Below are 27,237 nucleotides of genomic sequence, written 5' to 3'. Positions count from 1 at the left end.
CAAGAGACAGAATACCAAACTATATTTACTGTGTACAGTAGTAAAGGACAACAAAGAATGTACAAATTGTGAACAAACAGCAGAGCCAGCAGACACCACATCCACGCCCCAACAGCGAAACACAAAGGCAAGATTCCAGGCAAGCAAGAGATGGTCGAGGTCGCACTGTCCAGGTGCCAGAACGAGGCAGAGCAGGGCCACCAGGCAGCAGGGGCTCCACATGGAAGGGCAGGAGGAGAACTGAACAGGTCCCAAAATGCTTCACCGAAATGAAATCACGGCTAATGTTGGAAAGCGGCAGAGCACAGTCCGTGAGGACATGAAGTTGTCTTTGCCCAGGGCCCACTTGTAACTGCACTTTGAAGTAGCTCTTTTACACAAAAATGTCACTGCAAAGTCAGAAATACCTAATCGTACTTTTTATGTAGAGACCATAAGTACTCATCAGAAGCAAATACTGGAAGAACTCTGAGGCCACAGTGCACTACCAGGTGAGAAACGTGGGAATTACTTTCCTGTGTATTAACAAAGGAGGACACCTGAAATTAATACAAAATCATATTGAATATAAACGGTAACTGAAATTTTTTTAAAAAAAGAAAAGGGGAAAAGCCTATTTCCGCTGCACCCCACTTTGCCCGTGCACTGTGGGGGGCCTTAGGCCCACCTCTGCCCAAGCAGACAGCAGAGGAACAGAGCGTCCAGGGCCACACTATGGAGGGACTTGGTTATTTTCTTTTCACCTTCTAAAACGCATTCCAGTATTCTCCCTTCAACTTTACTATATTCCCACAAAATCTAAACTTGCAATAGTTAGTATTTTAAAAACCTACAAGAAACAGTAAGTGGAAGTTTGTCTCCCATCCCCACAATGCCCCCAAAATGTGTCCCACAGAAGCACCCCGACTTTGGTGACATGAGCTCTGTATGTGATAAAATAAGCAGGAGGGCTTATTTAATACCTAGGATACAATCCCCATCTAGACTAAGAGGACATTCACACCACAAGCTTCAGGGAAATGTCATAGGAGGGGAAAGACAAAAATGAAAGCAAAAACAAACCCCAGAAATTTTGCAACTCATTTTCCTAAACAAACATGACACTGTGGCTGGCCTGGTTTCAGGCGAGGATTTGTCCCTGCAGACGGTTTGAGTTGCACCTGCAGCATGTCAGAGAGGAAAGGAATTTTGGTGGATGTCCTTGGTTCCTGCAGACTCCTTTGTGATTGGCATGGTCACATGTTCACTATTTGACAGCAAATGCAAGGACAGTGACAAAGTGGGGCTGGTCCCTCTAGAGACCACATCCCAAGAGGCAGCCAGTCACCCTCGAGCCTCCTGTCTGCTGCTGGAACACGTCGATGGTGTCTTCGTCCTCCATTTCCAGCTGGCAGGATCGACATGACGGGGCACAGTGAGAGAGGGGAAAGCTGTTAGTTTTCTCACCATCAGAGGAACAGAAACTGTTCAACTGACCACACATGTCCACTGCACTGTCTCCCTTGCACTGGTGCACACCACCCTGTCACACCTTTGCTCTGTGGCCCTCCCTCCTGGGTCATATGCAGGGAGAAGAGGCTTTGTTTAGGATTTCCAATAAGCTGCATATTCACCAACATTCCCCTAACAAAAGAAGTTAAAACTAACTCTAACTGACAGAGAGAAAAACTAAGTCCCATTCAAAAATGAATGAGTATCTAAAATTATTCCTTAAATGTTCCCGTTAGGAACACCCAGTGAGCAGCACCAAGGCTGGATGGTGCCTGTGGATTCCAAAGCAAACCCAGTCCAAAAAGAACCCTCTCAGGCAGCGACCTGCTGCTAGTGGCACCGCTGCTCCCTGTCCCTCCCCTTCAAGACCAGGCCAAGGATGGGCAAATGCTCCTCTCCACTTACACTGCGGGCATGGACATCTGCTCTGACCTTTGTCCATTCTCAGAACAAAAGAAAGCTGCAAATCATACACTAAATAGGGTTGGAGGGCCCTGTCCTGCTGCAGACACTACCCGGGCAGGAGCCAAGTGACAGGTGGGTGAAGGGCTTTCCAGCCCGCGGCCCAGGGCAGGCCTCCCAGAAATCTTCACAGAGCCAACCACCATCTCCGTAGCAGAAGAGTTCCTCAACTGGTCAGAAACGTGCAGCCCTTCTACATGATTCTCACTCTGATTCTCCCTCCCTAAAGGACAAGCCTAATGAGACTCCCAACAGAATAAGTGTTGGGAATCGCCCTGCCTGGTTTCAGAAGCTGTAACCCCTGCCATGGCTAAGGCTGACTGAGAGACCTGGGGACCATAAGCCACTAAGGACACAAAGCTTATCTCCCTGGCAGGGGCACTACCTCTGCCCCTGCCCCCTTTTACTTCACCCTGCTTGGCCCCAAGCAGATGACTGGTTAGCCAGAGATGGGTAAGATTCCTCAAGGGAGGGACGACCTAACACAGGCACAGTCATGAAGGGGCCCTCAGGGAAGGACTTAGGGGGCTATAGAAAAGGGGGTGATGGACCCTCGCCCCTTAGCTTTGACATAGCCTGAGTCCTCATTCTAAATGCAAGAAGTCTAATTTCTTGGCTGCCTTACTTCCCCTGCCTGACTTAAGCCTGAAACAATGACAAAGGGCAGTGCAGCCCTGTGCTGGAAAGGGCAGGTTCCCTGGGGCCATCAGGCCTAAGAAAGAATACATAAAATCCTGTGAAACCTGCTTTGCTAAGAATGTCCTCAGTTTTCTGATAAAGGTCCAAACATAAAATGAGCTTGTTTCCCAAAGTTTTATAGACCTTTAGCTAACTGACCCTGACTCAGAATAAGCCCTCATAGTTCTTTGTATGTTACCTATTGTTTGATCCTTACTGCCTGACAATGATTGATAAGCTTTACACATATTCCTTTGCAAACTAAACCCAACAAAAGCCCAATGAGGAACATGCTCCTGGCCCTTCTCCTTTGAGAGAGTGGCCACCTTTCCTTCCCAAGCAGATCACGTCTTGATAGACTTATTCTCCTCTGTGGTGGACAGGGGTGCCTCTGCAGGCAGAGCCCCCCCACAAGTAAGTGACTGGATCACAAGGTCATCCAGATGATGAATGACAAGACCCACAGATCAACCCTCAGCCTCCTCCATCCGAAGCTTTTCCACAGTGGGACCGTGCACAGCAACATGCTGAGCCAATGCTAAGAGGGTTGTCGGGTGGGAGGTGGGGTGCTTAACAAAAACTAACTTCCTGACTCATAAAAACTCACTCCTTTCTACTCATACCCTTTATGCACAGATGTTTACAGGGCATAAGAAGCAAACCACTAAGTTAGCTACAAATTGACTAATGTCAAGACCAGCAGGGGGTGTGAGTATTCAGCCCATCTGTCCTGGACCTCCTCTGCTGAGTCCCCGGCCCACCCGCTGCACTTCCCAGCCTGGAGGAGTATGACTGACAAAGCGGCATCATTCCCATTTGAAACACTGAACTGCCCAATTAGAAAGGTAGGACATTAAGAAAACATATGTATCTCATATAAGCACCAGTCAGTAGCTCCCCAACAGGGACACCTTGAACAGCAGTTAGTCAAAGTGCAGGTGGGAAGCAGCCTGGAGCACCTGACCGCTTTCTTACCTGGGCCGGGGTGTCTGCTTCATTAATTGGCTGGCCGTCAAACCGGAATCTGATCTGTCTCATTGACAAGCCCTACAAAGAAAAGGCATATGTCATTAAGCTAAAACACATCAAATATTTTACATCAAAAGACCAGGATTCTGAATATGCAGACTGATGATCCAGCAGACTGCAAACCTACTGGTGGGCTTGCAGTCCATTTCCTGTGCACCAGCACCTTCAGAGAGCACCGCTCCAGCGAATGTAGCCCCAGGAACTTGCCCTCACTCATCCCTCCCACGTTAGAGGCCAAACAGGATTTCTACTGCTGACACCACCACTTTCCTCCTTTAAAACATTCTCAGAGAAAAGCTGGGTCTGGACTTCCGGCCAGGATGGAGGTATAAGTAGACACACTGTGCCTCCTTGCACAACCAAAGGAAGAACAATGACAAATTTAAAAACAAGAAACACCAGAACTGACAATCGAACTGTATGGAAGTCCAACAACCAAAGAGTTAAAAAACATTCAAACGGACCAGTAGGAGGGGCAGAGTTGGGCAGCCAGGGTGGAGAGGACTTTCATCAAGGTGGCAGTTCGCATGAGGATAAACCAGGAGGAACAACCAGGGAGCAACACAGACTGCGCAACCCAGGACTCCAGTGCAGGTAAAGAAAGCCTCAAAGCCTCTTGACTGAATAAACCTGTGGGGGTTGAGGCAGCCGCAGGAGAAACTCCCAACCTCACAGGAGAGTTGGAGAGACCCACAGGGTCCCAGGATGTACACAAGTCCACCTGGGAATCAGCACAAGAAGGGCCCTATTTGCTTGTGGGAAGTGGGGGAAGTGACTGAAATCTGGCAGAGAGCAGAGCAAGTGTCATTGTTTCCTCTCTACCCCTTCCCCACATACAGCATCACAACACACTGACATGGGTGGCCCCACCCTGGTGAACACCTAAGGCTCTGCCCCTTGCTTCATAACACGTATACCAAGACAAAGAAATATGGCCCAAATGGAAAAAACAGATCAAAGCTCCAGAAAAAATACAACTAAGTGACAAAGAGATAGCCACCCTATCAGATGCAGAGTTCAAAATACTGGTAATCAGGATGTTCACAGGATTGGTTGAATATGGTCGCAAATTAGAGGAAAAAATGAAAGCTATACTAAGTGAAATAAAGGAAAATGCACAGAGAACAAACCACGACGGGAAGAAAACTGGGACTCAAATCAATGGAGCGGACCAGAAGGAAGAAAGAAACAGTCAACCAGAACAGGATGAAGAAACAAGAATCGAAATATATGAGGAGATGTTTAGGAACCTCCAGGACATCTTTAAATGTTCCAATATCCAAATCATAGGGGTGCCAGAGGATATGAGGAAGAGCAAGAAATTGAAAACTTATCTGAACAAATAATGAAGGGGAACTTCTCCAACTGGCAAAAAAAAAAAAAAAGACTTCCAGGAAGTCCAGGAAGCTCAAAGTCCCGAAGAAGCTGGACCCAGCCCTGGCTGGTGTAGCTTGGTGGATTGAGCATGGGCCTGTGAAGCAAAGGGTCGCCGGTTCAATTCCCAGTCAGGACACATGCCTGGGTTGCAGGCCAGGTCCCCAGTAGGGGACACATGAGAGGCAACCACACATTGATGTTTCTCTCTCACTCTTTCTCCTTCCCTTCCCCTCTCTCTAAAAATAAATAAATATATTTTTTAAAAAGTTGGACCCAAGGATGAACACACCAAGGCACATCATAATTACATTACCCAAGATTAAAGATAAGGAGAGAATCTTAAAAGCAAAAGAGAAAAGGAAACAAGAGAAAAGGAGACAGTTACCCACAAAGGAGTGCCCATAAGACTGTCAGCTGATTTCTCAAAAGAGAACTTACAGGCAAGAAGGGGCTGGGAAGAAGTATTCCAAGTCATGAAAGACAAGGACCTACATCCAGGATTGCTCTATCCAGCAAAGCTTTCATTTAGAATGGAAGGGCAGATAAAGTGCTCCCCAGATAAGGTCAAGTTCAAGGAATTCATCGTCACTAAGCCCTTATTACATGACATGTTAAAGGGATTTATCTAAGAAAAAGAAGATTAAAAATATGAACTGTAAAATGACAGTAAACTCACGATTATTAACAACCACACCTAAAACAAAAACAAAAATGAACTAAGCAAACAACTAGAATTATAGGAACAGAATTATAGAAATGGAGACCTCATAGAGGTTTATCAGCAGAGAGGTAGGAGGGGGAGGGGGGAATGGTACAGGGAATAAGCATAAATGGTAGGCAGAAAATAGACAGGGGGAGGTTAAGAATAGTATAGGAAATGTAGAAGCTGAAGAACTTACATGTACAACCCATGGACATGAACTAAAGTGGGGGAATATGGGTGGGAGGGGGTGTGCAGGGTGGAGGGCAATAAAAAGGGGGAGGGAAATGGGACAACTGTAATAGCATAATCAATAAAATCTATTTAAAAAACATTCTTGAAAACAGGTCAGGTGACAGGAGGCACATGACAAGAAGATTGTATAAAACTGGGATGCAGTCCTGATGGCTGTGGCCTTAAGAAAGACAGGAGGGAGGGCATTTTCCCTCCAAAGAGGAGCACTTGCTGACGTTCTGCATCCTGAGGGACTGGTGACATGGTCAGGGTGCAAGGACACCGCCTTTGTATTTTTTCAGTTTTATTTATGTTTAGAGAGAGAGGAGGGGAAGAGAGGGAGAGAAACACCGCCGTGAGAAACATCAACTGGTGCCTCTCAAACACCCCAACCAGCGACCATACCAGCAACCCAGGCACGTGCCCTGCAGGGAACCAGATGAGGGACCTTTTTCGCTTTGTGGAATGATGCCCAATGGAGCCACACCAGTCAGGGCAAAGACACTGCCTTTTTTAAAAAAAAGTTTTTATTTATTTATTTTTAGAGAAAGGAAGGGAGGGAGAAAGAGAGGGAGAGAAACATCAATGTGTGGTTGCTTCTCACACACCCCCAACCGGGGACGTGGCTGCAACCCAGTCCTGTCCCCTGACCGGAACAGGCAACACCCCTGGTTTGCAGGCCGGCATTCCATCTACTGAGCCACGCCAGCCTTTTTAAAAGCAGCTCTGATTTTGCTTAAACAGTAGAAACAGGATTAAAACACACATCTCTGCTGCTCCTGAAACTCTACTGAAAAAATATAAAGAAATTTTAAGAAGGTATAAACAGCAGGACAAAGAACAGGAGGGCAATGAGCCAGCAGAAAAGAGGTGTCAGCAATGAGCTGGGAGCTCCGAAGTCCTGGATGCGAGACCCCAAGGTCCAGACGGGGTGGGGGCAACAAGATACAGCCCCAAGAGGCAAGGAACAGGCACAGACGGTTGGGGAGGCAGAGATGCAGAAAGCAGCTGATTTTGGATAATTCCTGAAGGTTCCTATCAGCCCCCCAAGTTAGGGCCACCAAGCTCAAGAGGCCAGACGCTGTGCCTTCCACAGGCAGAGGGAGCCCCAGGCTTGAGTGATGCGGTAAGGAGCAGCAGGTGCACCCCAGGCCCCCTCTGAGCCCCCTCCCCGATTCCACTGCACTCCCAGAGCACAGACGGGGAGGGAGTGGGGAGGGATGGGGCTCGACTTCTGGGAAACTCACAGACTCATCTGGAAGCCCCTCATAGAACCACTACCCTGGCAGGTCACTGTCCCCTCCATGTGTGAGCCCTGTCCACACACCTGTGTGTGCAGTTTTCCATCAGCTTTTCAGTGCTTCAGTCTTAAATATGAGTAGTTAACCAAGGGTCAGAGGGTATTTAAGGAAAGACTCAAATAAGTGAGAGACCAAACCTAAGATGGAGGAACATGGAAGGCAAGGAAGGGGGTGGGATCCAAGGCCACTTCACACACAGGCATGCACAAATGCATATGCATGTACATGCATGTATGGATACTCGCATGCATGTGCACACATGCATACGCATAGATGGAATTCTTAGGGAGTTAGTAAACAATAGTAAGTTGCCAGTAGGGAAGAAGGAGCCTCAAAGAACAAGAACTTTTGGAAACTAGAAGTCATGACAAAGTTGTCCACCTAAAGTTGAAAAAGATCCCAGATAGGAAACTAACGGCAATGACGAAACCCGATGCAGAACAGTGGACGTGGTCACAGCTAACATTCTACAACGGCACATGCACCACGGACAGGAATTTCAAGAGAGAGCAGAGACAGAGAGGGCACACGCTATGAAGGACTAATCGAAGGTATACCTCCTGAACTAAAAACAAGTTTCTAGACTGAAAGAGCCTGAGAAACGGGTGATAAAACCACACACCTCAAAGTATGTGATGGTGAACCTCCAGAACATGGGAAATGGGAATGAGGTTCCAAAAATGCTCAGAAAAACCAAGATACATACAAAGGAAAGACAATCAGAATGTCACTGAACTTTTCACACCGTTAGAAGCCAGGAGAAAATGATGCAGTAACTCCAAAAGAAGGAAAATGAATTTCAATCTGGAAATCTGCATGCAGTCAAATATGCAAGCACACAGGCTCATAAAGAGCAAGTCATTTTCAGACTGCGGTGCCTCAGATGTTGCGTCTCATGTACCATTTCTGAACAAGAGACTGGAAGACGTGCTCCATCAAAAAAGGCAGAAGACTGATCCAGAAAATGCAAAGGAGGAAGTGAAAGAAGTTTCCAGAATGACTCTGAGATGACAGACAGACATGCAGCTGGCCTCAAAAAAAAAAAAAAACCTTTCCAGGTGGGGCAGGACAGGAGGGGCCCAGGAGGGATGGTGGGAAATGCAAGGACACAAAGAGGTGGCAGTGACCACCGATGCCTGCCTACCAGGGAACTGGGCAGCACGGGGGAGAATGTGGAGGTTGCATTAATAATGGGCACACAGCTATCACCAGACTAGGCAAAACAACTTGGACGAGACAGGTATGTAAACAGAGTCCGTGGTGTGGTCCCGCGGACAGCTCTCTCACGGTGCCAGAGTCCAGTAGATGCCAGAGCCATCGACTGCAAGGGTGATGGAAGGGTGAGGGAAGGGTGAGAGGTGGCAATGTCAGAGCCAAATCCCCACCTTCCACAGGTGAAGATCTCTAAAATCGCAACACAGGAAGGAAAAGTACGAGCATATTTACAAAAGAAGTGAAAGTGGAAGGAGTGACGACAAGGCCTCTGAGGAGCAGGGTTTGAGAAGCAGGAGGGCAAAGAGGGAGGCATGGCTTCTCCATGGTGTCTTTCACAACAAAAACCCTCGGCATGAACGACCAAAGCCAGGAATGGAAATGGACTAAACACTTTTATTTCCAAAGAAGCCAGAGGAAGGACCCCTCCCCTTAAAAGGGACGGGATCCCTGGGGAAGTGGCCAGGGCACTCATCCTACCCACAGCAGTACACAGGCAAAGCCACCAAATGAGACGACTTGAGTGGATGGGATAAGCCCCAGGACCAAAGGTCAGTCCAACAGAGCACAGTGACAGCAAAACCGATGCAGAGACAAAGCACAAATATGTTTGGGCTGTAAGTTTATGACACTAACAAAAATAATCACAACTAAAAATGCTCAGTCTGGCTCTGGCTGAGTAACTCGGTTGGTTAGAGCGTCGTCCCAATATGCCAAGGTTGCAGGTTAAATCCCTGGTCAGGGCACATACAAGAATCAACCAATGAGTGCATAAATAAATGGAACAACAGATGGATGTTTCCTTCTTTCTTTTTCTTTCTCTCTCCTCCCACCCTGCTCCCCTGCCTACCCCTTCCTCTCTCTCTCTCAAATCAATAGAAAAAAATGTTTAAGCATTCAACCTAACTGGTCACTGGGGGAAGATGCAAGTGAGTCGGCTTTTTATTTTGAAAACTGGTAAATAAAGGGAATCAAACATGTTGTGGAATCTAATCTGACGAGGATGGGAATGAAAGGGGGAAAATGGGACACCTGTAGTAGCATAAACAATAAAAAAATAAAATAAAAATAAACTGTGATGAGGGCTGTGTCTCCAAAGCACGTTCCAGCTACCATGTGAAGGAGCAACGGCACAGCACACATTCCACCGTTCCACCGCAGCCTCCAAGGAAGGCAGCCACACACGCACTGATTCCAACCGCAGGTGAGCCATCACCCTCAGCCCCCGGGGGCAGGGGCGGCCTTCCATCTCCCATGCTGAGACAAGAGCTGATGGGCACGACCTGGAGGTTAAGAGGGCTGAAGAGAGATGACAACCACAGAGCACGCACACTTTGCACAGACACACATGCACAAATATGCATGCATACATGCAAACACATCACACATGCACATATCCATGCATACATGTGCAGACACATGCATGGGTACACACACTTCCAGGACAGTGGAGCCCTGAACAGCCTGCACACACGGTGACAGCAGTCGCACCCAGCCCACCGGCGCACCTGCCGCTCACAGTAGGCCTTCATCAGCTTGCTCAGTGGGGTGTGTCTCTTGATCTTGAACTGGACCACAGAGCCATCCTGCCCGGCCACTTTCAGGTTGATGTGGTCATTCTCTGTCTTCACTCCCTCCTGCAAAACATATGACACTGGACCTCAACCCCGTGTCCAAAAATAACCACTATTTTTTAAAGGGCAAGCCCTTTAGGTGATTGCAGGAGGGTTTTGAAGTTAAAGCAACCTATTTCTTAAAGTTCTCCAGCAATCTAGAGTCACTCATGTGATGGTTTTATTTTTACACAGAATTTATTTTTAACTTCTACTTGTGAAGCATCCATGTGTAAGGAAATTCAATACAAATACACAAAGCTCATAGATTGGTCCTTCCAAGAAAAAAATCTGTTCAATCCAGAAAAAACGGAGACCAAGCCCGTGTCTGCCATAGATTGCTCTGTGAAGCCTCGGGAGAGACAAGCCATCATGTGCTAGTCTTTCTGGGCAGCAGTGTGTGCGGCAGCTTCCACCTGCTGGTGGCTGACACCACGTAGGGCACCAGCCCTCCCTCATGTGGCTCAGTCAGCCCCATTTGACTGGGGGGACACTCAAGAGGCACTTGATCGTTGACTCGCTCACAGCCCCTGAGCAATCGCACATACAATGGATGCCCAAGTCTGTGTCCTGGAGCCGCAGCTCAGTCTGAGAGGCATTTCCTGAGAACCAGAGCGAAGCGCCTACAGGGCACAGTAGGGGTCCTGCAGACACAGGGCCACCTCATTTATCTGGCACTGTTTGGGAATAAAGGTGTTATTTTTGAACAAAATGATGAAGCTGACCCCAGTCAATCTGAAAATAAAAAGATTTGATGGAACTCCAAGTAACTGTACTTTCTCCGGCTGGCACACGTGCCCTTTTCCCCGTGTGTCCCTTGTCAGCGCACCCCAGAAGAGCTGACCTCCACAACGGGGCTCTGGGCCGGGGCTACTGGCCAGCTTTTGTGGGGTCATATCCGCTCTCCTTCGCCCCCTGCTGGGAGGGCTGGGGCCCTGCTCCCTCTGTCCTAACAGAGAGGGTGCTGGGGGGCAAGTGGCAACATCCCGCACTCTGGCTTGAAGCTGAATGGCAGTGCAGCAGTCTGGGGAGCTCGGAGTGCCTCTAAGAGGCAAGTCCCCAGCAAGGAGCCTGAAGGAAGTCACCCTGTGGTGGTACCTACCCTGCTGCAGCCTTGGGTGGCAGCTTGGCTAGGCACCACACACCCCTGTCTACAGCGTGGACTCCAGTGCAGGCAAACCCAGCGACACAAGCCGGGAGTGCTCAGGGACGGGAGGCCGGGATGGGCTGTGGGGTCCCCTCTAGGAGTACCCTCATCCCCCAGAGATTAAACATGCATTTGGGTTTTTTTCCCAAATAAAATTGTTTTGGAACAATTTTTACATTTACAGAAAAGTTGCAAAACAGAGACAGAGAGCTCCTGAAAATCCCCCCCCCCACCCCCCTGTCTCCCAAACATTAGTATCTGGCACCCACGGCACTTGCTACACCTAAGAAACCAGCACTGGCTGGCACATCATCAGCGCCGACCCGAGCTTCACAACTAATTTCACCAGTGTCCTTTTTCTGTTCCAGGACCCGATCCAGGGCACCACACTGCACTTAGGAAATTTTCCCCATTTTTTATTGTTAAAAAAACACATAACCTGAAATTTACTATTTGAACCATTTCCAGTGGCATTAAACACATTCATAATGTTGTGGGAGTATCACTATCATCAATCTCCAGAACTCTTTTCATCTTGTAGAACTGAAACTCCATCACCATTAAACTCTAACTCCCCTCCCCCAGCCCACCATCTACTTTCTTTCTCTGAATTTGATGACTCCAGGTCCCTCGTATAAGTGGAATCACACAGTAATCGCCTATTTGTGACTGGCTTATTTAACTTGGCATATGTCTTCAAGGTTTATCCACACCATAGTATATGTCAGAATCTCCTTTTTAAGGCCAAATAACATTCCATTGTACGGATGGACCACATGTTGTAGTCTACTCATCCATCGATGCACACGTGGGCTGCTTCCACATTTTAGCTGCTGTAAATGATGCTGCAGTGAGTACGAGTGTACCTCTTGAGAACCTGCTTTTAATTATTTTGAGTACATACCCAGAAGTGGCATTGCTGGGTCACAGGATGTTCCTATATTAATTTTTTAGGACACTCCATACTGTTTTCCCAGCTGCTGCACCATTTTACATTCCAACCACCAGTGCATGAGGGTTCCGACTGCTCCATGTCCTCACCAGCACTTGTTTTCTGTTTTTTTGATAGTAACCATCCCACTGGGTGTGTGGTCTTGATTTGCATTTCCCCAACAATTGATGATTTTAAGCATGTTTTCATGTCCTTACTGAACATTGATGGTTTAATTTTTTTATGTGCTGATTTTAGAGAAAGGGAGCCAGAGAGAAAGAGACAGAAACATCAATTTGTTGTTCCACTTAACTATGTATCCATTGGGTGATTCTTGTATGTGCCCTGACCAGGAATTGAACCCGCAGCCTTGGTGTATAAGGACAACAATCTAACCACCTGGGCAAGGCCAGGGCTCTTATTGACTGTTCGTATACCTTCTTTTGAGAAATGTCTACTCAAGTCCTTTGCCCATTTTTGAATGGGACTGTTTTTCAGTTGTTGAGTTTTATAAGTTCTGTACATATTCCACATATTAACCCTTTATTACTTTATATAGATGATTCGCTCATATCCTCTCCCCTTCTGTAGGTTGCCTTTTTACTGTTGACAGTATCCTTTGATGCACAGATTTTTAAATTTTCGTGAAGTCCAGTTTGTTTTTACTCTTGTTGTCTGTGCCTATGGCATCATACCCAAGAAATCATTGCCACGTTCAATGCTGAGAAGTGTTTGTCCTGTTTTCACCTAAGAGTTTTACTGTTTTAGGTCTTCTATTTAGGTCCTTAATCCATTGAGTTAATTTTTGTATGTGGTGTTGAGTCCAACTTAATTCTTGTGCATGTGGACAGAGGAAACATTTGTTTTTATAATGAAAAATTATAGATGGGTTCAAACAAACAGATGCAGGAACCAAAACACAAAACAAACAGAAACACAGGGCAGCAGCTGCAGACCAGGCAGAGAAAGGCAGTAGGACTGGGCAGTGGGCCTCCTCACCAGGGACGAGGAGGGCACCGGTTCCCTAAGTGGACAGTAGGGGGCGGAGCTAGTACAGCCAGAGAAGGCCCCAGGTACCTCTCTCCTCCAAAGGAGGGACACCAAGAATACTGGCCTGTACCAGACCCCTGGTGAGCTCCTAATATACAAGGAGTAAAAGAAAGAAAAACAGCCCTGGCTGGCATGGCTCAGTGGACTGAGTGCCCTTCTGTGAACCAGGGTTCTCTGGTTCAATTCCTGGTCAGGGCGCATACCTGGCTTGCAGGCCAGGTTTCCCCTCTTTCTACCAGTAGGAGTGTGCGAGAGGCAACCAATCGATATTTCTCTCACACATTGATGCTTCTGTCCCTCTCTGTCCCTTTCACTCTAAAATAAATACAATCTTTAAAAAGAAAAGAAACCCTAAAAACAACTCACACAATCCACAATTCATTGTAGTCAGCTCCCTGCTTCAGCTACGCAGGGGAGTGAGAAGCTGCTTTCCCCGCTGACCTACAAGGTTTTCTTCCTGCCAGTTCCATGACCTGGGAGTGCGCCTCCGCCCCTCCCAGCCAAACCCAGAGCAGAGGGCTCCTCGGCTGGCACCAAAAGCACTGCAAACCACTTAGTCATTTTGTACACAATACAAATACGTTTATTCAACTGAAAGGGCCATGGAAGTTGACCACGTGGGAGAGTTAAGTTTAAACTTACTTACTGAAGAAACAAGTACTGTGTGTATTTCATTGTAAACTTCAGTAAAGGGAAGCCACCCAGAAAACAAAGAAAGGCATTTATATTTGGCCAAATGATCAGGCTGGGAGGGGTGGTACAAAAGGCGAAGGCAGCTAGCTCCAACAGAACACGGAGAGAGGAAGTTTGCTTAGAATGCGATCTTGACTCAAAGCAGGGCAGAGGGGGTGCTGGCTTCCACATCCATGGTGTTGAGGGCTGCAATCTCCGGCACCAGGCTGGCATCGGAGGAAGCCTGTGTGCAGAGCATTCAACTCAACAGCAGTGCTTCCTTTTGGTCGGATAAACAAACTCTGACAGTGCAGACCAAAAACTTTGGAAACCTGTTTTCAGTAAGAGTAGTTACACAACAGCTGTGGACCTTCTCAAAGACTGACAGCCAATATCCTGGAAAAGTGATTTTCAACCAGTGTGCCACAGAATTTTTAAAATACGCAATACTTGACTATTTGGTCAGGGCACTCACCTCTTGTCCCTTCGATTGTCAAATAAAAAAATGACACAGTCAACACAATAGCCGTCAGATGTAAATGAATCAAAATCCTACCTATTTTTGTTAGATCGGCAAAAAATATATTTTGGGGTGTGCCACAGAATTTCAGTAGTTAGTTTAAGTGTGCCATCAGATTAAAAAGGTTGAAAATCGCTGCCCAGGCCCTGGCAGGGTATCTCAGTTGGTCAGAACATCCTCCCCATAGCCAAGGTTGCAGGTTCCATCCTCAGTAAGAGCACATAACCACAATCAACCAACAAATGCATAAATAAGTGGAAAAACAAATCGACATTTTCCTTTCTCTCTCCCCTGCTCTCTCTGTCTCCCTCTAAAATCAATAAATTTAAAAGGAAAAGGAAACGAAAGAAAAAAGTCAAGGAAAATCACTGCCCTGGAGGAACACACAGCAGAGGGCGCCATGGGGACTAGTGGGGACAACGTGGGGAGGAGGGGCGCACACCCGCAGGGCCTGGCGCGAAAGGGTGAGCGCACGCCCGAGGGTGAGGCAGGAGGAGCAGTAAGGTAAAGGTCGGCAGCGCGCCCATACAGGTTCGGTAGCCCGACAGATCTCTGAGCGAGGGGGCTAGTGGGTGAACGGCCGCTGTGACACAGGTCTTGGAGAAGGAAGGTCCAGGAGAAGGGTCGTGGAGGGGGGGAGCGTTTCTCCGTGAAAGGGGATGGCAGGGTCCCAGATTCCTGCAACTGGGGTTTGAGATGGAAGGGGAGCTGGTTTTCCAGAGGTGGTAGGAGCGATGTCGGTAGAAGGGACCCAGGAGGGAGAGGGCAGTCTGGAAGGGGGGGTCTGGATGCGGCAGGTGGTCCAGGACACGGTATATAGGCCGCCAGGTAAGGGGCGGCAGTAACGGGGCACTGGAGCCAAGAGGGTTGTGACGAGGGGTCTCCTCACGGTACCTCCGAGCTCCGTGTAGGCCCCGCCCCCGTCCTAGTGGTGGACCTGAACCTAGTGGAAGTGGGAGCAAGACCCTAAGGGCCACGCCAGGGGGTGAGGGTCGAGCAGTTGGGGCGGAGCCTGGGCAGGGGGTGTGAAGACCCGCCTGCGATGTAGGGGCGGAGCCTGAGCGGAGGGCAGGCTGGGCTGTGGGGGTGGAGGGTAGGGCGGAGCCTGGGCTGAAGGCGAGGCGGGGCTTGGGCGGAGGGCGGGGCAGGCAGGCTGGGGGAGGGGAGCAGAGCAGCTCCACTGCGGGGGGAGGGGCGGGAGGCCCGGGCTCGGGCTGGCCCAGACTACCATGTTGTACCCTGGCCGAGGAGGCAGTGCCAAGATCCGGAAGGTGCCCAGTGCGCGGCAGAAGCAGACAGAACGGCACGGGAGGGGGTCGAGCGAAGGATGGCCCGCGCTCACCAGCACTTACCTTGGGCTTTTCCTCAGACATGATTGCGAGCGGTGGCGGGGTGGCTGAGCGGAGGAAAGGAATTAGGCAGCGCGGGAGCGGGCAAGTCACGCTCTCGGCCCGCCGCTCTCCCGCCGCAACTGCTCGCGGGGCCGCGCTTTGCCCCCCAAATCCCCGCGCACTGGTTGGCCGGGGCAAGGTCACGTGGGGGCGCGCGTGCACGAGGCGCGCGCCCGGAGGCGTCGAGCGCGCGCCTGGTTGGGCTGAGGTTCCGGACGATTCGGAATGCGTCACGGGGCGGGGCTCCGCGCCATCTCAGCACCCCAACACCCGGGGGCGCTCGGGGCACCAAGAGGTGGGGGTGGGGCGCGCTGGGACTTTAGAGCGGCACAGGGCACCCAAGGCGGAATCGCTCTGGACTCTGGGGTCGGGGCGGGGCGTGGGAATGGGAGTGTCACACAAAGAGCTAGGCAGAAGGCTGGGTCGGGTGCAGCCTCAGGGCTGCAGGGACGACGACTGATGCAATACTTTGGGGTCTGTCTGCCTCAGTGCCCTGATCCACAGACCTAGTCCCCGTCTGCTTGAACTCAGCCAGCGAAGCCCAGGTACCGCCACTCAGTTCCCGCATGGAGAATGCATTTCTCCATGGAAAAAGGAAAATAAGGCCTGTCTGGTAAACCACCTTCGGTGGCCACAGAGGACCTGGGTATGCCAGGGTGCCTACTGGAAAAGGGGCCTTCTTCACCCAGGTGCCGAATGTCAGGTCATGAGGAACTCCGGAACTAGAAGGCAGGCCAAAGCTGACCCTCACATCAGCTCCACCAAGGACACATGGCATTTATTCATTTTGAAACCCACAAAAACTCAAGTCACCTCCACCCAGAGCTGCAGGTGGACACGCATAAACAAGGATCAGGGATACAGCATGTCCTTTTCCTGTCCACGTCTCACTCTGAGCTTAGCTGGGCTTTCCTCAGGCTTCCTCTTCTTTTGTCTGGTCCCCACCTGAGGCTTCTGAACCTGGCAAGTGGAAGCTGAGCACCTAGGGGAGATGAGACGGGAGTAGGAGACCTTGTTGTGACCGGTTTGCTGACATTTCTGGAGTGCATACCCTGTGCCAGATGCTAGTACTCTGAACCTAATTCTCACAGCAGCCCATTTTATAGGTGAGGAAATTGAGGTACTCTGAAATTAAGTTCCATACCCTGAGGTCCCAGAGTTTGTAAGTGGTATGACTGAGATTTGAAAGCAGGCAGTTGGTCAATGAGATTGACTGATGTGCCCTATTGCCTCTCAGGGCAAACCCAGGGTTAGACCCCACTGAGATGGGCTCCAGTGGACATCAAAAATGTGCCAGAGAATGGGGGCCACTGTCAGTATGTCCTTTCACTACTTTGAGGTGCACATTCTTAGCAAGCCCTGGCTCTTCCTACCCTCCCTGTCTGTAATCCTGATGCCTTCAAATGAAATGGACCGGTGATGGCCTACATTTATCTATCACTCAAAAGTGTGCCAAGCATAGTACTACTCAAGCATCACAAAACAGAAGCTGGGACCCTCATGATCCCTATGTTGCCAATTAAGAAACTAAAGTTTAGGGGGAGGGTAGGCTGTACAGATCACACAGCTAAGAAATAGCGGGGTTTGGATTTGAACCTAAGTGACAGAACAATGTCCATCCTAAGACCCAGCCGGCTGGGTTCCACTTACTTCCTGTTCCCATCGCAAGCCATGGTGCCAAGTTTTTATGGGCTCTAATTTCACAAACCATCTCTGACTCCTAAAAATTTACTTTCTTGACCAGAGGTACATTTAGGAAGGGAAGGGGGCTCCCCAAAATAGGGCTGTCATTTCACATGTTGACAAGTCTCTCCATGAAAGGACTGAGAGCCAACCTCCCATCTCAGCCGGGTCAGAGGGTTTGGTCCTTTTCATCCTGGACAGTGACCCTCCTCTGCCAGCAGATCCCCAGGCAGAATGGCCAGCTCAAGCTGTGCTTCCGAAAGAGGGCAGCCTTTGAGAACCAGCCTCTTCCAAGACAGAGGCAGACAACGGGAATCAAACCCCAGACTGTTGGCTATGGTATGACTGGGGATAGCAGTGTTCAGATCCATCAACAACTCCAGGACAGCCTCAGTTATAAAAGATAACATATGTGCCACATATACATTAAACTGTGATGGGTTATGGATGGAAGACACATCTTGGTTTCAGACTTAAAGTGTGAAAAATGTATAATTTAGAATTGATAAAACACAGTATCTAAATGTGTTACAATAAGAAATTAATTAAACTATGGTCTACTCATATAATGAAAGGTTATGTCACTATTAAATGTCTAAAAAATAATGGCCCTGGTCTGATGGCTTGATTGGTTGGAGCATTGTCTCATACACAGAAAGGTTGTGGTTTGATTACCAGCCAGGGAACATACCTGGGGTGCAGGTTAAATCCCTAGTTGGGCACAAATGGGAAGCTGCTGGGTGTCTCTCTCATGTCGATGTTTGTCTCTCTCTCTCTCTCTCTCTCTCTGTCTCCCTGTCTCTTTCTCTCTCTCTCCCTTCTCTCTAAAATCAATAAACACATCCTTGAGTGATGATTTTTTAAAAAATAGTAGATAAGACGCTCATATGATGTTAGTAAGTTTCTTAAAGCAAGTTATAAAACTATTGTGGTTTTGAGCAACTAGAAGATCTGTATGAAATATTTTGAAGATCTGAAGGCATTAGATAGCTACCAAAACATAGAAAACTTTCTCTGAGGAGCGAAGATCCCAGAAAGGAGGGAAGTGATTTTTCCCTTAGATACATTTGGTAGTTCGTACGATGTGTTAGTCAGCTCAGGCTGCCGTAAGAAAATACACAGCCTGGGCAGCTTAGACAACAGTCACTTTTTCTCACAGTGCTGGAGGCTGGTAGTCTGAGATCAAGGTACCAGCAGGATTGGTTTCAGGTGAGGCCCCTCTCCCTGGCTTGTAGGTGGCCACCACATCCCTGTGTCCTTCCCTCTGTATGCGTGGAGAGAGGGAGGGGGAGGAAGAGGAAGAGAGGGGGAGAGAGACATATAATGCAGCCCATAAATGCATGCAATGGACAAGAGTTAAGACACTGAAGGCTGCTTTTGAGTCTCACAGAATGGGCATGGCCAACGACAGGATAAACTTGTGGGGTGTGTGGCTCTGATAAATAACCTGGACCTTGACCTAAAGCGCTGAGGCCCAGAGCAAAGGAGTCAGGCTGGGGTGTAAAGAGGTCAGTCTGCACAAAGACTGAAACCCAGCATCCACACAGTTCGCTCCCAAGTTGGGCGAAGCTGACTGGTTCTCCTTCCTATTAACAGCCTGAAAACAAAGGCTGCTTTTGCTTCTGGAGGAAAAGAGCATTGTCCAGGGTCTCAAATTAACAAAAATATTGTCATAACCAATACCCAGAATCAAATAAAAGTTTACATAGAAAACTGAGGACAAATGATCCAAAACCAAGGGAAACATGAACATTATGATGAACAGATAAAGGCCAAGATATAATTAAGTTATATATTGTAATATAGTCGTCATGATACCTGTTCCCACTCACTGGGCTGCCGGCCACCCAAACAAGCAACCCTCCCAACTAGGACTCCTACCACCATGTTTTGTCCATGTTGGTTGTTCTTACTGGGATAACACAAACAAAGGAAGAGGACTAGAATAACAAACTGACCAAAGACAGCCTGAACCAAGACAGTGCTGAGTCACCTCCAGGAGACCCTGAAGCCCATTATTCCCTGCCTGCTAACTGCCACACCCACTGGCACCGTGACAGATCTGACTTGGAATGTGAGAGGAGAAAAGGGATGGCGCCCCAGTTCTGGGAAGGGACCCACCCGTTCCTGGAAAACTAATGCATATGCCTCCCCCTCATTGTGTTACCCCTATGATCTCCCCCAGACTTCTCTAGAATGAGAAATTGATCTTTAACACCTGCCTCTCCATTCTCTGGCCATTGAATTAAAGCTTATGTTGCTAAAATTTTAAAAGAAAAAAAAAAACAGGAGGTAATGAAGGGAGAAGAAAGCGTGGAAATACAATAAAGAGCACACATTTATAGAGAAGTCTAAATAAATACCAACTTTGTACAATAACAAAAATGTCTTCTGAAAGGAATCCATCCACTCATCCATCCATCCACCCGTTTACCCATACACCCACCTCCCCATTCACCCATCCGCCCAACCTATCCATCTATCCAACTACTCACCCCACTACCCACCCCCCACTCACCCATCCACCCATTCATCCAACCACTTATCCACCCATCCATCTACCCATCTATCCACCCACCATCCATCTATTTATCCAACCATTCATTATCCACCCATCCATCCACCCAACTATTAATCCATTTCACAAGTGCCTGGTGAGCTCATAGCAGGGGCTTGTGCTGTCCTGGGGCTCAACCCTTTCTTGAGAGGCCCTGCTGCTCATGACCCTCCCTTTCTGTCTGCCCACCCTATGGACTTGAAGTCCTAGCATCAGATGGGGAAAGAGGCTTACAGGGACTTTGTGGGACTTATAACCCCATGATTGTGGAAGCCAATTCCCTGAAAGAGATCCATAGAAGATGGATGGATGGACAGGTGCATGAATGGAAAGAGGGATAGACAGATGGGTGGGAGGTAGTTGGTGGATGGATGGATGAGTGGATGGTTGGACAGACAGCCTACTGGTTCTGTTTCTGTGGTTAAACCCTGCTACATTTGGTGGCCAGAACAGAATAGTAGATTTGAGTGAGGGAACAGATCATAGCAAAGGAGGGCTCTTTGGGTAGGTGCTTAGGATAAGTTCACACACCTGAAATAGAGGGAGTAGAGTCAGGAGCTGCCTGGAAGCCTGGGAAGGTGCTCCAGGTGAGGGCCTCAGCTTGTTCCAGGCACGAAGGAGCTGGCGTGCTGAAGGAGAGGAGGGTGCAGATGGAGCAGAGCAAAGGGTGTTCTAGGTCATCACAGCGCTCGGGCCTTTTTCTAAGGGAACTGTGGGAACCGTGGCAGAGGAGGGGCATTGAGTGGGTCATATTTACAGTTTAAAGAGGTCCCTCAGGCCAGGGAGAAGGGGCTATAGGGAGAACAGTGGGGCTAGCCACGCTCCAGGCGACCAGAGAGATAGCGTGGTGGACCTGGGTAGGGCAGCGCAGGGACACTACAGTGCTCTGCAGACTGTAGAGTTCAGGTGACAGGGTCTGGCTTGGGCTGGTCATGGTGAGAGTCCTTAGACGCTATGGAGCCAGGGCAGGGCTGCCCACAGCCCCCCACTGTCCTGGGCCTGCTGGCTCTGATCCCGGAATACATCACTGTACACTTTCAGAGCACGGCACCGAGTTCCCTGTGCCCTCTGAAACACTCTCTCCTGATTTTGGTGTCTGGATCCCCGGGATTCAGCTGCTTATCCCAGCTCTGTGGTAGGCTTCTCGAGAGCTGGCCCTACCTCTCCCTGCCCTTCCTGCCTCCCTGGGTCAGTGTCCACTTGGGTAGGGGCAGGCCATGCCACCATTCTTGGGAAACGGGGCTAGGTCTCCTGAGTGAGCCACCCAACTGCACGCACCCGCCCTGCAGTTCCGTTCTGAAGAACTCAGCATAGTGAGGCTTTCGAGCCAGCTCAGGACGGGGCGCCTCCTGCTTGGGGCTGGGCCCACCACTCGGGTCCTCGGTGTGAGCCACCCAGTCCTGGGTGCAGCTGGTATCTCTCTGGCAAGCAGGTTAACTATTCTTTATGCCTGGTTAACTATTCTTCATGTCTGGTTAACTTAATTTTTTTTATGCTTACCCAAGGACTCTTTGTTTTTTTCATTGCTTTTAGAGAGAGGAAGGGAGAGAGAGAAACTTCAATGCAAGAGAGAAGCACTGACTGGCCGCCTCTCACAGGTACCCAGACCGGGCTTGTACACACCCAGACCGTGCCTCCGCCTGGACCAGGGATCGAACCCGAAACCCAGGCACTGGCCCCACTGGGAATCAGACCCACGCCTCGCAGTTATGGGGTGACACTCCAACCAACTGCGCCACAGGGGCCAGGGCCCTGGTTAGCTACTTTTATGGCTGGTTAAATTCTCTGTATACCATGTTAACTACTCATTATGCCTACTTAACAATTCTTAATACTGGGTTAACTACTGTTTACATTGACCAAATTAACTCCTTTTTATGCCAACTTAACGACTCTTCAGATTAGGTTCCAGTCCGAGAAACCAGTCTGGTTTCTCTGTGTCCGCCCCCGGCACCCAGGCTGACACAGGGGCAGTCTCCTCCCTGCCGTCGCCCTCTGCATGGGTCCCTAAGAGGGTGTACCTGGAGGTGGCCACCCGTGATCTTGTAAAAATGTTGAATAAACAAAAAGGGCAACGCTGTTCATTAGGACAAAGTTGAAAATCATGAGGCATGAAGAAAATGCTACACTTCACCCTCAGTAGGAGATACTCATAGACTTAACTGGACCAAACGTGATCATATGGAAAGTAGTCGAGAGGAAAAAACACGTAGAACACACAAAACACGAGATTAAGTCCCAAGAGGGGTAGTGCCGGAGACGAGTGTCAGTGATGACTGAGAGTTAGTGTCTGGAAAGGCCAGCTGGCTGGTGGGGAGCCCCAGAGAGGGACAGGACTCACCCCGCCCCAGCTGGGCAGCGGGGAGCAGAGGACAGGGGCATGGTCGACCACCAACCCTCACCGAGAGCCGGCAGGTGGACAGTGTCGTCTTGGAAATGTCAGTATAAGTGCTGCCTCCAGCCAGGCCAGCACCCCAGCCTCTGAGTCACTGCAAAAGCCCCATGGCCACTCCCACTGTCAAAGAAACTTCATTCTGTGGACTCAGTACCGCTGCCCCTAACCTTAGAGAACGGGAACTTGTGGAATTACGCAAGGCTGTCATGTTAACTGTATTTTGCGACTTACCTGTAGACAGGCATTGTCCTTAGCACTCAGGCTTAGAACAATGAGACTTCTTCACTACTATGGACTAACATTTTTTAGCTGTGGAGAGAAAGCCCATCAAACCAAGTCAAGTCCCCACTGAACGGTGAGGCCCGCCTCTCTGCACAGGGAGGGGCCTGCACTGGGCCTCTGTAACCGGCTTTCCCAGGGGAGGTGCTGGCAGAATGGAATCATCTCAAGTGGATGCAGTTCCCCGACAGCCTGCACTGCTCCCAGTGCGGCCCTAGTGAGGCAGGTAGCTGCCCGGCCAGGAGTGCGCTCCTGCCAATGCACCTGAGTGGAGGTGATAGTGTCACATCCCCACTGGGGCTGCCCTGCTGTCCTCCTCACCTCAGCTGGAAGCACAGGACTTGGGCAGCTCAGGGGACACCCAGCCACAAGACCATGGGGAGGACAGCTGCCTCCCACTGGCAAACATCCCAGGGCTAAGTCACCAGAATGTCGCAGTCTGTCCAACTCAGCAGCCAAGGGTTATCAAGTCCAGGTGGCTCATGAGCCTCTTCTTCCCTCAACAATGTATGGAGCCTTTCATTCACAAAGGCTGTTTGGGGGATTGTGTCCCCCCAGAAGAATGCGTGGGACAGGGAACAGGCGGTAACTGCCCACTAGCCCCTCCCCGCAGCTTACTTGGTGCCTCCTGTCCTACAGGCTTGGCTGGACACCTGTACCAGAGAACAGAGTCAGGCCTCCATTTCCTAAAGAGGTGGCTGCTGCAGGTCCCCTCAGCTCCTTGAAGCAGACAAGTAGCAGAGAAAGCTCGGCAGTGGCAACACTGAGCCTGCAGTACACAGGTTTATGCTGAGTACCAGGCCACAGCAAGTCTGTCGGGAGCTCTGGGGACTCACGGGCCATCTGCTGTGCCTCCTGGCAAAGCAGAGAATGGCAACTGAACCAGCCACTGCCTGACCAGGGCATTGTCCCCAGGGCCTGGGACTTGTACAACAGCACTGCCAGGGGCGGCCGGACCAGCAGAGGCGCTGTGGAAAGGGGTCTAGAAGGAAGGATAGGAAAGAGATTGGGGACCCACAGTGGCCAGTCCAGGGCTCGTCCTGCCTCCCTCCTGGTCTCGTTCCTTAGAAACTGTGACAGTCACCAACTTGCTGAAGTGCTGACAAGATGGGGTGGAGTCACCGTCGGTCTGGTCTCCCCGGTCAGCTGCAACTGCTCTTCCCACCTGTCACATCCGGCCAGGCCTGCTCCTCTCGGCAGCTGCAGTCCTAGTGCTCTTGACAGTGATGCCCTCGGCCAGCATCTGCCTGTACCAAACACACACACGCACAGGCACAGGGCCAGCGCTTCCATCTACTCAGAGAACTGACTTCCAGGTGAGGTTCTGGTTTGGGATGCTTACCACCATCCATCTTGCAAAGTGTCACAGACCCCTTCAAGTGAGGGGTAATGCGGCACATTCTACCATTTTAAATAAGCACCATGGACACTTCCATCCAGAATTCTACTTCTATGATCTGACCCTGCTCGCAGTTCACACACATTTCATGCCAAAGCAGTGCAAATGGCCTTGGACTGGGAATTAGGGCGCCCCCCAGAGGGGACAGGGCAGGAGCAGGAGCTGCAAGGCCATTCGGGCGGTGGCGGCCAGGCGCTCGGATGCACAAGTAGGATGGAGCCCTGGGACGCGGACCAGCTCTGGGAGGACTCTGAGGACCAGTTGGTGAGGACTTGGCCACTACTCCCGTGACTTTTCATGTTTTTTACCTTTCCAAGCAGAGGTCTCATCATCCGACTTCTTCAATGAGTCCAAGGCTAATGTGAGCTTCCCATGTGGACTGGAGACTAAGGACTCGCCAAGCCCAAGGCCACCCTGTGACCACTCCTCGGGGTGGAGACACAACCTCCGGCCTCCCACCTTCTAGATGTAGGCCTGTGAGCTCCCGCCACTCCAGGATGAAGAAGCCGGAGTTGGCTTGTCCGTGTGTACTTTCACCTGGATGTGGGTGGAGTGCAGCTGGGCCCAGTGGGACTCACACTTCCCCGTGGGGACTGAGGAGTATCTCCAGCCACTAACTGAGCACACAGAAGTCCCCGAGTCCCAGTGATGACATGATGGTAAAAACAGCTCAGCAGAGACTCGAGTGGGGGGGGCTACTCCCCACAAACCAGGCCCGCAGAAGAGGGATGGAGGGTGGGTGCCTGTTGACCAAAGCTCACAGGCAGGACTGCTTTCTCCTGGGGTCCACGGAAGGGAGGCCTGGCTGGGCAGCGCTGCACTGACTGGGCTGAGGGCAAGGGCACGAGATGGCTGTTCCCTGCCAACCGTATTAAAGCTGAGAGTGCCGCACACCTCGTGAAGGGTCCAGAAGTCTGCCTTCATCCAGAAAGTCTAACTGCCCTACGTCTCCAAGTACAGCTCCAAGCTCCAAGCCAGCCCCCAGCTTATGATGGCTGACTTGTAATTTTTCCACTTTATGATGATGCAAAAGCAATACAAATTCAGCAGAAATCTGGAATTCTGGCCTTTTCCTGGGCTAGTATCTGCAGTGTGACCCTCTCATGGTGCCAGGCAGCAGGTGAGCCGCAGCTGCCCATCAGCTGCGTGACCAGGGGGTCAGCAACCACTATACACACGGCACCTGTCCTCGCTGTCAGGCCGTTCTGCCCAGCTGCTGAGCACAGTGAAGGTGGCCTGGCTGATTCTAATGCTCTGCAGGATAGTGTGTGACATGCAGTTTTGACTTACACTCTCAACCAAGACTGAGTCTACCGGGATGTATCCCCACTGTCGGTCGAGGGGCATCTACAATCAAACTGACGTGATACCACCGAGAAATGAGGCACAAGGAACACGGAGTGTATTCAGCAAAAGCATGTATTCAATCACTTACCAGAAAGTGGTTACAAAGTAAGGCACTCCAAACTTTATGGTTTCTCGGGGTTATAATTTCCGGCTGCTTTCAGTACTATTTCAGAGGAAAGCATGTGGACCGGGATGGCCTTCCGGACAGCCTGGTGAGGGCTCTGTGTCTCGTGAAAGGTGAGTCACTGTGTTTAATGATCTCCACCTCCGCTTTCTGCTCAGCAACCTACACTAGCTGATTTTACGTATGTACTAGCTACTGTGTTAAATACAAAGTTTGATAACGTGGATTACAAAGTTTCTTCTATGAATTTTAAGTCAAAGTTTTAAGGCTGCTTTAAAATACTAAGGAATGTTTAGTAATACTTTAACTGCTGTGAAATGCCCAAGAAGTCAGAGAAATAAAGACTATAGACTGTTTGGGTCAGTCTCCCAGTTTTGTGGAAATGTTATTCCTAGCGTGGCTCTCCTCAGTGAAGACCTGGAGCGCTGCTTTGGCCGCCCTCATCTACACCGGAACTTTATCTGACAGTAAGAGAGCAGCAGGAGTGTGAATACCGAACACGTGGCCTCTTTTATGTGCCTGTTGGCCTACTTTCCCCAAGCTAAATGTTTTTCTAGTTCAAAGCCATCCGGCACCAGGGAGTATGTTCGGATTTAAGAAAGGCTGCTCCCACTGTCACTTCATTGTCTGCTGCCATCCCTGCCATGCGCTCAATCTATTAGTGAAGCCACGTCTCTTGCTCTGAAAGAAATGGAGCCATCATACATGGTGCCAGAGGGCACCTGGAGGCCGCCAATGACTTTATGAGGAGATACTTATAAAGCAAAGTCTCATGACACATCCGAGCCAAAGGAGTGTGGCTCAGAGCCGGAGCCATCCTATAAGCAAGACAGTCACCAGTGTCTCTGTGTAGTGTGTGGAGATTCCCTTGGCTGGCCATGGACACCCCACTTCCCACTGCAGAGCCCCACAGAGGAGCTGCCCAGGGCATGTGCCTTCCTCCTCCGGGCGGGCACACAGTCCGACAGCAGAAAGAGTCTCAGAGACCCTGTGAGGGCTCCTCGCAGGACACGTGACTGTACACGGGACCTACACTGCTGTCAGGAGGCTGTCGGGAGAATGAGCAGGGCAGTTCGTGCACCAGCACGCAACTCCCGAGCTGTGTGCTTAGGAAGGTTGTCTCAAAACTCCACTTACAATTCAGGCTTTCATTAGATAACAATCTTCGTGTTCTAGTAAAGATACAAATGTAAAAATCATACAGTAAGTGGTCTGAACATTGACCGTGAAATCTTTTCAGATGGGGAATAAAAATCCAGAAATGATTTTTAAAAAGATTTCAAGTGAGTTTAGTCCTAAATGCTTTTCATCGCAACTGCAGTCAGGAAGTAGGGTCACTACCACAGTGCAGGGCTGATGCAGAAAGCAGCAGAACTGACGTGTGGGAGCTGGCCCACCCACCCCTGTGGCGTTAGGGGAAAATGACGAGGGACTGGACGACCCCCCTGCCCCACACACCACAAGTAAAGACAACTTCTTTCCCTGATTGCTGTGTAAGGCTTGTCAGTGGGGGGGAGGGAAGAAGGCCCGCCGCAGCAGGAGGTGGCGTTAGTGTTGTGGGCTGTCAGTCTGCAATCAGCTTGCAAACCAAGAAGTGAAATGTGCACGATTCCTCCTCAGAGTAACAATAAGAACAAAAGCAATC

General features: G+C 49.8%; 1 protein-coding gene and 1 long non-coding RNA gene across 2 annotated transcripts; one reads left to right on the top strand and one right to left on the bottom strand.

The window, feature by feature from the left end:
• Nucleotides 1–5: 5 nt before the first annotated feature.
• SUMO3 (small ubiquitin like modifier 3) lies at nucleotides 6–15,916 on the bottom strand. The gene is made up of 4 exons (XM_037158213.2): nucleotides 15,770–15,916; nucleotides 9,993–10,121; nucleotides 3,607–3,678; nucleotides 6–1,387 (listed from the first exon to the last, which is right to left on the bottom strand). The coding sequence occupies exons 1-4, from the start codon at nucleotides 15,788–15,790 to the stop codon at nucleotides 1,295–1,297; spliced, it is 315 nt and encodes a 104-aa protein (XP_037014108.1). The 5' UTR covers nucleotides 15,791–15,916; the 3' UTR covers nucleotides 6–1,294.
• Nucleotides 14,868–27,231, top strand: LOC128626246 (uncharacterized). Its single transcript, XR_008390170.1, has 4 exons — nucleotides 14,868–14,921; nucleotides 21,582–21,646; nucleotides 23,791–24,038; nucleotides 24,442–27,231. It is a non-coding gene; the product is annotated as an uncharacterized LOC128626246 (long non-coding RNA).
• Nucleotides 27,232–27,237: the final 6 nt, after the last annotated feature.

This window comes from Artibeus jamaicensis, unplaced genomic scaffold (assembly GCF_021234435.1).
Source record: "Artibeus jamaicensis isolate MK-2021 breed Jamaican fruit bat unplaced genomic scaffold, CSHL_Jam_final scaffold_474, whole genome shotgun sequence".
In the NCBI taxonomy this organism is placed as follows: Eukaryota; Metazoa; Chordata; class Mammalia; order Chiroptera; family Phyllostomidae; genus Artibeus; species Artibeus jamaicensis.
The sequence above is the reverse complement of the archived record's forward strand: the minus strand, read 5'-3'. Positions and strand labels throughout refer to the sequence as shown.

What these genes read in the sequence shown, in the direction of transcription:
- SUMO3 (XM_037158213.2), bottom strand. Translation starts at nt 15,790, where the DNA reads ATGTCTGAGGAAAAGCCCAAG. An exon ending in TGTCTGAGGAAAAGCCCAAG is followed by an intron (nt 10,122 to 15,769) that starts GTAAGTGCTGGT and finishes TATGTTTTGCAG; the next exon opens with GAGGGAGTGAAGACAGAGAA. An exon ending in AAGCAGACACCCCGGCCCAG is followed by an intron (nt 1,388 to 3,606) that starts GTAAGAAAGCGG and finishes CGATCCTGCCAG; the next exon opens with CTGGAAATGGAGGACGAAGA.